Source organism: Lissotriton vulgaris, chromosome 4_1, assembly GCF_964263255.1.
Source record: "Lissotriton vulgaris chromosome 4_1, aLisVul1.2, whole genome shotgun sequence".
Taxonomy (NCBI): Eukaryota; Metazoa; Chordata; class Amphibia; order Caudata; family Salamandridae; genus Lissotriton; species Lissotriton vulgaris.
Genome location: NC_141691.1, coordinates 2,136,505,846 through 2,136,519,522, shown reverse-complemented (window position 1 = coordinate 2,136,519,522; position 13,677 = coordinate 2,136,505,846). Strand labels below are relative to the sequence as shown.

The window sequence follows — 13,677 nt, the reverse complement described above, 5'->3', positions numbered from 1 at the left end:
TTGTTCTCGAGGTGGAAGTTCAGGTCCCCGAGGAGGATGTTGTCCGTGAAGGCGAGTGCGTGGGTGCTGGCGAGATTTGCGATGGAGTCGCTGAACTGAGCCCGGGGTCCAGGTGGTCTGTAGATGAGTGTTCCTCTGAGAGTGGTGTTGGGGTCGGTGTGTATCTAGAGGTGCAGGTGTTCAGCGGTGTTGAGGGTTTCATTTGCGTGGGTGGAGACCTTGAGGGTTGTCTTGTGGATGAGGGCTATTCCTCCTCCGATTCCGTTGACGCGATCCCTGCGGGAGGTCTTGTAGCCGTCCAGGATGGCTATGGCAATGTCGGGCGCCGAGGAGTCATTCCACCAGGTCTCGGTCAGGGAGGCCACGTCTGGGGCGGAGGTGTCGAGTGGATCCCAGAGCTCGACGGCAGATTTGCGTGCGGAACGGATGTTGAGGAGTATGCAGCGGAGGTGGTTGGGTCCAGTCCTTTGAGGTTAGGTTTTTTTGTTGCAGGTGAACCTGAGGCGGCTTTCGTCAACAAAGAGCCCAATTCCCACGTCAGAGAGGATGGCGTGGTTTCCAAGGCCCACAATATAACCCTTATCAACCTCCTTTTCAATACCCGCAGTATCAGTTTGTCCTACCTCAAATGGGACCAATGTACCCCCAGTGGGTCCCAGAGCAAACCAGTGCACCCCAAAATCAACAACCTTTTTTATCTTGGGGCCAGGGATCCCGCAGAGGGCGGAACAAGAAGGGCAACAATGTGAATTGGCAGCCCGCAGAGGAGGCAGGCCCGCGGGTCGTAACCAGGAGCATGGCAGCCAATCAGGCGTCAACAAGCCACAGGGGGACTTAGTCATCAATATAACCCCGTGGCCCCTGACAGATTTGCAAAAAGAGGTACTGAATAAAGGCCTGGGTTATGTTCCCACCAATAGACCAGACATTTTCCTACTACATAAGGAAATGCAGGAGTTCATAAGAACTATAAAACTACGGGCATTCTTTAAAGATAAGGATCTACCAACAGAGACTTCCGATACTGGTCTAAAACCCAAATCTACATTTACTCCACTGGATAATCAACTTCCTGTGGAAGTATTGGCCTTCGAAAAAGCAATGATGCTGGAATTGAAAGGACTGGAAACCAGACAGAGGGTCTTTCAGAATATGAGCAGAACAGAAAATGAGGCCATTAAGGAACTGAGGATGAACAAAAACCTGATTATAAAGCCAGCAGATAAGGGGGGCGCAGTGGTTATCCAAACAACCGCAGCCTATGACCAAGAATGCAGGCGGCTTCTTTCGGACAATAGGAACTACCAGATCCTGACGGAGGATCCCACTGAATCTCTAAGAGTTCACATAGGTGGTATGGTGGAAGAGGCACTTACACATGACTGGATTACGAAAAAGGAGTCCGTATTTCTTACCCAGAGGAACCCTCGCATCCCTTACTTTTATACCATCCCGAAGGTGCACAAGAACCTGGCGAACCCACCCGGTCGCCCCATTGTTTCGGGAATTTCATCTATCCTGGAACCTTTATCCAAGTTTGCGGATGCTTTCTTGAGACCCCTTGTACAGGCAACTGACACCTATTTACGAGACACTAAAGCAGTATTACAACTGCTGAATGATCAGCCTTTTGACCCAACTTCCCAGATGCTGCTAAGCCTGGACGTGGAGAGCCTCTATACGAGTCTCCCCCATGATGAAACCATCCAAATCATTGAAGAGGTACTGTACTCTACAAACTGGGAATATCACACCCCACGAAATGTAGTGATGGAGTGCATCTCTCTGGCACTCACAAAGAATTTTTTCGAGTATGAGGGCACCCTTTTCTGGCAGAAGCATGGGACCAGTATGGGCAGTACTTTTGCCCCGAGCTTGGCTGGACTGTATGTCCACCATTTGGAATCCACGAAAATCTTGCACCCCAACAATCCCCACAGGGCGAGGATTCGCACGTGGCGAAGGTATATAGATGATATCCTGGTTATCTGGGATGGAGATGCAACCATGATAACTGATTTCATTGACTGGCTCAACAATCAGAATGCCTTTTTGAAATTCACTTTCCAGGCATCCAATACCAACATGGTGTTTTTGGATTTAAATATCTATCATGAAGCCGGCATACTAAAAACGGAAACACACTTCAAACCCACGGCTAAGAATTGTCTCCTTAGATTTGACAGTTTTCACCCTCGTCATCTGAGAGAGAACCTTCCTTATGGGCAGTTCTTACGCCTACGGCGGAACTGTACTGATGTGGCCAGATACAAGACCCAAGCCAAGGATCTGAGTGAAAAACTTAGACAGAGAAAATATCCGGAAACTGTGATCCGCAAAGCCTTTACCAGAGCAAGAAACAATAACCGAGATGCCCTTTTGGAGGACAATCCGCGTAGGGAGGATGCCGCAAACAGGACTGTTTGTGTCACCACATACAGTCCAGTCAGCAACCAAGTGACGAAATTGGTCCACAAACATTGGCGCACTTTAACAAGTGGTGGCTTAACTTTGGAGAAACCTCTCTTTGCACACAGAAGGGGTAGGAATTTGAGGGATATGCTCGTTCATACTCGACCACCTCCTCCTGTCAAGGATCAGACGAGGTTACAAGGCATACATGGGCATTACCCATGTGGTAACTGCAATAACTGCCACCTCACCAAAAAGACACAGACGCTCACTTTTACCAATGGGACTACATGGGAACAGCGTGCTTTTACTAACTGTAATAGTAAAAATGTAGTTTATTTAATCACCTGCCCATGTGGAAAGGAATATGTGGGCATGACCACCAGACCTGTCAGGGTCAGGCTGAACGAACACAAGAGTAACATCAGGTGCAGAAAACAAACTACTAAAATGTCAACCCATTACATTGAAAGTCAACACTGTGTGAATGAGCTACAGTGGACAATAATTGAACAATTACCCTCAGAGATTGGTCTCCTTGAAAAAGAACAACGGTGGGTGTTTCGGTTGGGAACCGACACCACTGGACTGAATGATTCCATTCCATGGAACCTTCTCAGGTGAAAACGTTTTTTGTTTGCAGTATACGCATGGTCACATGCTTGTTACTGGACTTATAGGGTTCTATTCATCAGCAGAATGTGGCATATGCTGTACCCTTTCATGAGTTGGTCTAGTGCTCCCTCTGATTTATTATATATTCCACACATCCGTGAGAGTAGCTTGTCAAACTATAGGTACACCTCCATAATTCACCTGGTTTACTCCTGCAGTTAAGGGCGCCCATTTTATTTTATTTCATTTTATTTTTTTATTGGGGCTTAGACCAAAAATCACCTCTGTGCCTTATTAGTGTTTCCTGGGCTCATGGATTCATGCCCCGGGACATTTCTATCCCGATCGCCACTCATTCCCAGGCGTTTGTAATAACATCGTCAGCTTCGTGTTGTTCACGAAGCGTCTCCGTCTGCGCAGGCGCGTTTGCTGAATCAGTCGCGCATGCGTCCATCGGGCATTGATGTGCGCATGCGCGGGGGATCAGCGCATGGCGCTAGCGTTTTACCGGACGCGAGGAGATTTCTCTCCGTATTTGGGCATATACCGGCTTGCATTATTCAATCAATTCCCACCAATTACCCACAGGCAAGCATATAAAAAGGCCCTAGCCCTTTAGCGGCTCACTTCATCGGAGCCGCGTTGAGGGAAGGCAGGCGATTAGCTGTTGCTGTAACCGTGAGTTATAAGATCACCATGAGAAGCAGTTCCATATTATAGTTTTGGCACTCTGCTGATTAAGTTCCTCTACTAAAACCCTGATATTGATCTCTTAGGTTTCTGATTAGAAAGGAAGGATTCCCCAATATACGTTAAAGGCTCATGAAGTCCTGTATTTGGGAACTTAAAGTAAGATCTCTCTGTCCTTACTGTTCTGCTCTCATTCCATCTGAGCAGAGAGCTGTGTTGGTTTGCGTGTGTGTATGTTTGTAGTGTCCTTTTTTCCTTATTTTTGTTTCAGGTTCCAAAAATTTTTTTGGGTGCTACCTGATGTTTTCTTTAGAGCAGCATTATTCTTCTCCTTTAAAACTGTGATTTTGAGACCTGTATGTTTATCTATGATTTTGTTTTCACAGGTTCTTACGCCAACTGGGCGCTACTACACTCACTTACATATAAAACATTGTGAGGAACATTACACATTGTGGTAATTTTTATTTTTTCACTTTTACATCTTACATGTGAGTAAGGCGAGGATAAGTGCTTTCACCCTTGTCCTGAAGAAGGGGGCTTTGACCTCCGAAACATGTTGACTTTTAACACAGTGGTTTGATACCCTAACACGTATCTTTTATAACCACGCCCTGCACTTTAATTTTAACAATACCAGCCGGGGATTTAATAAAGTTTTTTTCTTCCCACGTGCCAGGTATTTTTTAACCACTTTTTTCACCTCACCTCACTCACATCTTGGTATATAACACACACCCCCACACATAGTTCACTTCAAGTGCTCCTGCGTATTCGCGAGTCGTAGCACGCCGCATCCCGTAGAGGGGTGCGAAGGCCCCGATGATGAAGCATGACACCAAGGGGCCTGTTGGTGTGTGAGGGGCATTTAAACAACACTGTGTGTTCCCCATCACTCTAGGGATCACTATCACTCGAGTGGATTCCACTTTGTTTATTTACATGACTTGGGAGACTGAATCCACTGACTCTCTCTCTCTCCCCCCTCCTGTTAAAATTTGAACCTGCAGGTGCGGCAGGAGAACGGTCCATGGGTATGTTTCAGGGTTGCCTGGGAGCAGGTGTGGTTTCTGTTGGTGTTGAGTGCATGGAGGCTGCTGGTGTTGTAGTGGAGTCTGGCCTCGTGGCGTTCGTAGGGTACAGGGAGGGTTTCTGACACTGGGCGCAGTCCAGGCACAGGCGGGCGCAGACGGGTGCAGACGGGCTTGTCTTAGGCGCTCCCACTGAGCTTCTCTGCCTGCATTTGAGGAGGCTCGGGAGGGAGGAGTAGCTGGGAGGCGGGAGCGGGGAGGCCAATGGGTGTGCTGGGGGGCGGGGTTGCAGGGAGGCAGCAGTGGGAAATCTGGGAAGAGCGGTGGGGCGGGGGAAGACGGAATGCAGCAGGTGGCGAGTGGCGGTGTATGGGAGACCTACCTGCAAGCAGGGTCAAAGGTCATTGTGGAAGGCAAGTACAGTTCTGGAGCACTATGTTGATAGTCTTCCGTCTCTTCTTTCAGGGTGCAGGGCAGAGACATCAGACACACCACAGGGGGTGGCGCTGGCATTGTAGAGGGAAGACCCAGCCCTATTCAGGTCCCAGGTGCAACTCCTCACTCCCGTCTAGATGCTGATCTCTCTATTCACCACCGGGCGGCACCCAGCCTGTCTCCTGGAATCCCCCAGCCCTGTCACTCACAAAGCCAGACAAAGGAATAAATAACCTAGCAGAGGTGGGCTGAAATGGTTAGGCAAGCAAATACCCACTTTCTAAAAGTGGTATTTGCAAACACAGAATACTAAAATAAACATTACTAAAAGATGTATTTTAAATATTATGAGTCCAAGCATACTAAACTCGAATTTCTACCATGTTCTCTGAGTCTGTTAGTATTATAGAATGTAACAATTCTAACAGCCCATTCTGGCCTATGGAGAACAGGTAGCCTTTCAATAGTGAAAAATGAAAATGGCTGTAATTCACTATTAGGACATGCCACACACATCAGGGCCTGTCCTAACTTATACTTACAAGGCACCCTACCATTTGGCCTACCGTAGGGGTGACTGATATGAAGAACAGGGAAGGTTTAGGGACTGGCAAGTGGGTGCACTTGTCTAGTCAGCATGACAGTACCAGACCAAACGCAGGCTCTGCAATGGCATACTTTAGACACATTTTACAAGGCTGCTTCTGTGGGTGGCACAACCAGTGCTGCAAGCCCACTAGCAGCATTTGGTTTACAAGCCCCGGGCACACTCAGTGCACTGTACTAGGGTCTGACAAGTAAACAAAACATCCAATAAGGGAACCACTAATCAATACATCAATTTACAAAAGGGAGCACTTGCACTGTGGCACTGGAAAGCAGTATCACAGTGCCAAAAACATCTAATACCAGAAAAACACATGAGGTAACAGTAGAAATGGAAGGGAGACCAACGCCAATGGTGCCAGGTCTAACAAAATACATAAAATAAAATGAACTCAAATGTATTACCAAATCAAAAAATACACTAAAAATAATTAAATACATTTACGATTAAATCATAAGTTATAACACAAAAATGAATAAAAAGACTTTGAAATACAATATTCAAGCCTTATATTGCCTACAGCATGATATTTTGGTGTCACATTAGTGAAACATTACATTCACTGAACTCCCGGGCACAGATGTTTCAGACTGATGTTTCAATTTGCAACTGAGATAGAATCAGCAATGATGGAGGACTAATGTATCGGGGTGTCCCACCTTGTATTTGGTGACCTTTACCTAATCTTGTTAATTCTTACAATTTTGAACTTTCCTTTACTTCTCGACCCTGATGTGTAGTGGCCTCAAGAAGTCATGTGACATTTTAAATAGCATCTGTATAGACACATCTATCAAGGTAGTTGTGACCTCAGGAAATAAAACAACTCTACAATGGAATCTGATTTACTCTAGCTTCAAAATATGCATGTGCATAGTCTGTAATGGCGTGTCTCCTATGATGTCAGCAGGTTTCATCACAGTTTAGTAGAAAACTCCAGTTACTAATAAGCATACAAAGTCATCAGCACCTCCTACCTGTGGATACTTGTAGATCCCCATAAGTTCAGCCATTGGTAAGGATGTTGCTGAAGAGAAGTCTCCGATGAACCCACACAGTATGTCCTTTTTCTGACAGCCATAGTTCGGAACTGCTTTGGTTTTAGCTGATAATATATTTATAACACTGTGAAGTGCTTTCATCTCACTGGTGCAAGAGTCGTAAATCTGGTAGCCCAGTGTGAGGTTTGGTAAGAGTTCAGGATTTCTATTGATCTCTTCTACGGCAAAGATTAGAGCCATGGCGTGTCGAAAAAAGCGGAATGCAGGTCTGAAAGTGACACAGTCAGAAACTTAGCATCACTAGAAAAAGGCACCTGTATGACTACCGCACTCATCTCTCTGTTATTCCATGTACTTCTTTAATGGTTGTGGGTAGGATAGTGACAAAGAACATCATTTCAGCCACCCACAGCACACTGAACCATGCTGCAGCAGTCTGAATAATACCACAGCAGACCCAACACCACCAGAACCAACTTCCACAGATGCATGAAAAATGTTGCAGACTGTATAAAGAACAACTGCCTGCAGCTGAACATAGACAAGAAGGAAGTACTGATCTTTGGCAACACCAGCAACACATGGAGCGAATCCTGGTGGCTAACAGACGTTGGACCCACACCCACTCCCTCCGACCATGTCAGAAACCTCTGAATCTTCATTGACACCACGCTCAACATAAAATCACTGGTCAACACCATCTCTTCCGCCTTCTTCCTCACTCTGCACATGCTACATATGATCTGCAAGTGGCTACCCTACACACAAGATGCACCCTGACACAGGGCCTAGTCACCAGCCGAATGGACTATGGCAACATACTCTAAGTAGGAATCACTGCACATCTCTTACAGAGACTTCAGACCATTCAGAATGTAGCAGCTAGACTCATCCTTGCACAAACCCACATTAAACCCAACCTCAGGCATCTCCACTGGCTCCCCAAACAGAAGAGATGCCAATTTTAAGCTACGGACCCACTCACAAAATTCTTTATACAACCATGGACCAGGAATGCAGTAAACACCACCTGAACTTCCATCAGCCATCAAGAAGTCTACGCACCACCTCTTTTTCACTTGCCCACACTCCCTGCATCTATTGGAGCAGAAGTGGAGGATGGGCCTTGTCTCTCATTGCAGCAAAGACCTGCAACAGCCTCCACACACACCTCCAGACCATCACCTCACTTCCAGAATTCTGAATGGCCCTCAAGACCCGGATGTTAGAATAAACCTCTGGGACCTGCAAGCGCCTGAATACTCTATCGGGTGATTAACCTAAATTTATAAATCTTGATTGATTGAGTGATTGATTGTCAACACTACTGCAGACTGAACCATGTAATTTTAGATTCAACTACACGTCAGCAGGGAGAATAATGACACAGCAGACTGGACCAAACCACTGCAAACTAAACCAAGCCATGGCAGATGGAATAGTCCATCCAGAACGCCGCAGCCAGAGACCATCCAGAACGCCGCAGCCAGACTCATCCTCTGGAAACCGCGTCATGAACACATGACCCAACACCTAGGAGACGTCCACTGGCTCCCTTCAAACTCCTCACCCACGCCTACAAATCCCCCAACGACATCGGACCCAAATACCTCAACGAGAGAGTATCCTTCCACGAACCCAAGAGGAACCTCAATTCCACTGACCTCGCCCTGGCAGAGGTCCCCCGCATCCGCAAAAAAAGAACAGGCAGGAGAGCTTTCTCCTACATCACGGCAAAGACCTGGAACAAACTCCCGCTGAACATCTGGCGCACCCTGACCCTGCACATATTCAGGAAGGACCTAAAGACCTGGCTCTTTGGCTGATACAGAGCTGCCCCCCCCCCCCTAGAGCCTTGAGACCCTCACGGGTTAGTAGTGCACTTATAAACCTGATTGAGTGATTGATTGATTGAATAGTGCCACAGCAGAGTAAACCATACCAGAGCAGACTGAAACACATCCTAGCATAGTGACCTACACCACAGCAGACTGAACCATGCTGCAGCAGAATGAATATTACAACTGCAGGCAGGACCATACCTCAACATGCCACAGCAGAATGTTGTAACACTGTGGTGAACAGCATTGTAAAAGCCATTGAATAGTGCTTGTATTCATAAGTTCATTTTAATCAGCTTGAGATTCCTAATGTGCTTTATGGGTTGGGTAGTACATAACTACTCCTTATGTATCATTCATATAGTGATTCATGGCACCTGAAGTTTGGCGCCCACAGAAGTGAGGCCCAAAGAGAAGGAATTACAAAAACAAGACATGTGATGAAGGGAAGCGTATTGACCACTTCCAAGATTCTGAGGCACTTACAGCAAATGCTCACCATATTGTAAGTGATTCACCAGCTTGGAATGCTAAAGGTAAGGTTTTCCTTTGCAATTCAGTATTTCAGATGCATAAAATAGGCATATGGTGAAGAGGAAATACAATTAGACATTAGTCCTGTGTTGCTGTGTGCCAGGAAAGGTAGGCAAAAATGAATCACTCAAGTCAAGGGGCCCGCCTAGTAACAACAAAAAAATCCAGATTGTAGTGTCTGAACTCTGGCTGCAGAAGCAGTGAGGAGTGAGCAGTGGGACACATAATGTATTATCTGTTTGATAAAAGTATGAAACTGGTGCAGCTTGAAGATATGTGTATTGGAATGAATGTGCACAACCTCAAGCCACATCCAAACCTCAAGCAGAGTCAGTTCAACTGTCACAGACACTTCACGCAGAACACAATGGAATGTGCTATGACAGAGGGGAAAGGGAACAAGATAACATACCAATTGAGATGCAAAACATAAGATACATATACTGAGTGAAGAGAAATATACAAGTTTCCCAATCAGACAATAGACACACATTAAAATATAAGTGAAATTACAACACAGCTTCTACTCACTAATCCAAAAAGGGACATAGAGGTCTAAAAAGAGAATCCAAAAGTGCAGTTACTGGAAAACATAATCCCTATGACAATTAGGCACACAATGTTGACAGGGTTGGATACTTAAATCATTTTGAATACCTAAAGATGTTGTGGGTACCTCCGGTGCACCACTTTTTCCCAGACCAGAGCATTTGCACTTGGGGATTCTATCCATGCTCGAGACTTTGCCATCTGCCAATGTTATGACATTAGTGTTTACTTTAGATTGCTCTCAGGAGTGTAGAAAACCTTCTAACAGCTCCTTAAACGAAAATGTTTTTTTTTACCACCACTCAAACACCTACATTCCATTTCCTATCTCTTAACACCATATTTCTCATCTCATCTTCTCTTGTAAATTTCTTGGTGCCTTGCTTTTTCCTCCACCTCTTCATAATGCACCCACCTTGTTTCACCAGCCCCAACCAAATAGGAAGTAACTGAGGGCTAGAGGTGGCAAGAGAAATTGAGATCGCAAATACTGAAATTCGCAGAATATCAGCGGTTGCGATCGCAATTTAGCAGTGTGCTCTGTAGGTAGATAAATACCTACTTGCAAAATAAGGAATCGCAAAAATTGTGATTCTTCATTTTGTACAAGCATTTAGAGAATCGCAATTTCCGATTCCCTAAATGCAATGCTAGGAGGCATCGTAAATTACCACCAACTTCAAATTGGTGATAAGTTGAGATTTCTTTTCAAAAAGCACTTTTTTGCGTTTTTCAAAGTGACATGTGGCACATACACATGCCCTTAGGGCATGTATGTGCACCCCATGTGCACACATGCCCAATTAAGGGGTGCGACCGGGTGTCCTTTTAGAACCCCTGCACCCTTGAAATTGTGCATGCAATTGCCATTCATTCCTTTGGGCCTCCTGGCCCATAGGAATCTACAGGAGCCTTCCTTACTTGCGATTTGCAATTTGCAAATAAGGAATGTGTAGGAATCGCAAAAATTGTTGCGATTCCTACCTACATAGTATTTTGCAAGTCCTTAAAAGCGATTCCCTAAAAATCACTATTAAGGACTCGCTAAACTGCTTTTACCTACATCTGGCTCTAAGTGCCCAGAAGCCTACCTTTGAGCAACATAAAAGGGAAATCCCAGTAACTGAACTAGGCGCAGTATGGTATGACCACAACAGTTGTTTAACCACAACTTCCACAGGTACACCAGACACATGCACTGTTTGAATGCACCCTATTGGCTTGGGATTCACCCTTTCCTCAAGGCTGTTTGCCTTAGGACAGTACAATGCAGTTTTTTAAGTGAATAAGGAATAATCCTTCAAATATGCCTTCATTTTCTCTGATGTTAATTGAACCCTTTTGTCTTTTATGAGGGAGCTGGGCATCCCCTTTGTCATTAAGGTGTCTGACAGGAAATCAATCAGCTCATGGTTCATAATATGACTGACCTCTTTAAAAAGAATCCAGTGAGAATAGTAATCTACCAAAACCCCTCATGACCTTCTACTACCATGGATTGGTTGGAACCGTTACAGTAGAAAGGGGCACTAGTTGTGCACATTGTCTCTTTCCACTTAAAGAGCATGTAACACAGTCACTTACACTTGATCCCACCATACTCTCCATTCCAGGGAACCAACACGTAGCTCTGGCTATTGCCTTGGTGATAATGTGACCCAAATGACCCTCCTGAGCCAAATCCACAATTCTTTCCCTTAAGTCCTGGGAGGTATTAGTTTGTCACCCCGCATAAGCATGCCATTTTTGATGATTCATGTCTCTCTTCCCAAAAACAGAAAATATCATCCAGCATCCCCTTGGGTTTGGGTGGCCACCCATGTATCATTCCAATACAAATGTGTTTCTCTTTTTAAAAGATATCTCATTGGTGCAGTATGGTCAGCAAAATTCTTAACAAATGTAGTCATGTACTCGACTAAAACCCATATAGGATTTCAGCTCCTCTTTGTTTATGGATGGAGGTGCCTCCCTGTCCGCAACACCAAATCAATTTGTGGTTTGATTCCATCTTTGGATATATTGTGGCCCAAACATTCTACCGATTGCACACAAAATCTGCATTTGGCAGGATCTATGACATAATATCAACAGAGAGAATATAGACATACAAAAATGTCGAAGCAAAAATATCGACATCAAAAATATCGAAGTACAAACATATTGTAATAAAAAATAATGTTTTTTTAAATGTATTAATAATAATGTAAAAATAATTTAAAAATACATATAATTTAACAAATTACAGATATAAACATTAAAACATATTTAAAAAATAATGACTTTTACATATACATTTAAAATAAATTAAAAACTCTACATATAAATTAATATATGTACTTACTCCACATAGTGTATCAGTAGGGAAAGCGTTTAATAGCGCAGGGGTAAAAATTACTATTCCCATTCCAGTGAGTGCAACAGTAGGGAAAATGTTGGATAGCGTAGGGGTAAAAATTACTATTCCAACTCCAGAGGGTGCAACAGTAGGGAAAGCGTTAAATAGCGTATCAGTAAAAATTACTATTCCAACTTCCGAGGGTGCAACAGTAGGGAAAGCGTTGGATAGCTTCGGGGTAAAAATTACTATTCCCACTCCAGAGAGTGCAACAGTAGGGAAAACGTTGGATAGCGTAGGGGTAAAAATTACTATTCCCACTCCAGTGAGTGCAACAGTCGGGAAAGTGTTGGATAGCGTAGGGGTAACAAATACTATTCCCACTCCAGAGAGTGCAACAGTAGGGAAAGTGTTGGATAGCGTAGGGGTAACAATTACTATTCCAACTCCAGAGAGTGCAACAGTAGGGAAAGTGTTGGATAGCGTAGGGGTAAAAATTACTATTCCCACTCCAAAGAGTGCAACAGTAGGGAAAGCCCACTCCCTTCCCATACCACTGTCAATGTGTCCCCCTGTCCGTTACCCCACACGGTCTCCCCCTGTACTCCTCGTGTGTCACGTCCCCATGTGGTGCCTGTTCCTGCACTAGACAGCAGTGTGCGTGCTTCGGACCCTGAGGATCAGGACATTGTGGTCCTGGAGGATGACCAGAAAGACACGTGACTTTTGGACTGAAACATTGTTCTGCACGAAGATTTCTTTTTCCCCCTTGTAAATAGACTGGTTTCCCCGACGCTCCCTGACATATTATATTTGTTTTGCCCCATCCCAATCCAAGTTCCCTTCTCCTTCTGCATTAAGATCATCATTTGTTTTTCTTTCTCCCTTCCAAACGGACTGTCAGTTTTTGTTCCTACATAAATATCTTTGAGTAATTCTACTTTGTTTAACTTGTTTGACTTCATTATGAATGTCTGTTTCCAAAGATGGACACATATTTAGTGAGTCATATGCTATGCACATGAAACGTGTTGCTATGATGTGTTACGCTTGTAACTGTCTCACACACACACATACACACACACATGCCTACATCATTAGACAGGACATGATTCACAACCGGATATTACTTTTGTTGATCTTTATTTTCACGATGCACCTAAGGACCCCAAGACAAATTGCCCACGTGAATGTCACTGGCGATCGTGTTTGCGTTTCCGCAATAGTGGGGGTGTTGAACGCGGTGAGGGGTGAGGTTGAGCTTGTCGCCTTCGTGTATGTGGGTGTTGTACATGGTGATCAAGAGGTGCAGGTGCAGATGGTGTTTGCACATTTGGTGTCTGTACCTGGACAAGGGCTGGTTGTGCTGGTGGTGGAAGTGACTGTCCAGATGTTGGTGGTGTTTGTGCAGGTGGTGGGAGTGACTGTCCAGAGATTGGTGGTGTTTGTGCAGGTGGTGGGGGGAGTGACTGTCCAGATGTTGGTGGTGTTTGTGCAGGTGGTGGGGGTGGTGGGAGTGACTGTCCAGAGATTGGTGGTGTTTGTGCAGGTGGTGGGGGGAGTGACTGTCCAGAGGTTGGTGGTGTTTGTGCAGGTGGTGGGGGTGGTGGGAGTGACTTTCAAG

At 45.0% G+C, this 13,677-nt stretch overlaps 1 protein-coding gene across 1 annotated transcript in view; it reads right to left on the bottom strand.

Annotated features, from left to right (window-relative positions):
• The window catches only part of LOC147725231 (extracellular calcium-sensing receptor-like), a 117,044-nt gene that overhangs the window by 84,505 nt on the left and 18,862 nt on the right, over positions 1 to 13,677 (bottom strand). The window contains exon 2 of the mRNA XM_086918218.1: positions 6,768 to 7,059. Within this exon, the coding sequence (XP_086774344.1) occupies positions 6,768 to 7,059 (292 nt within the window). The remainder of the gene's footprint in view (positions 1 to 6,767; positions 7,060 to 13,677) is intronic.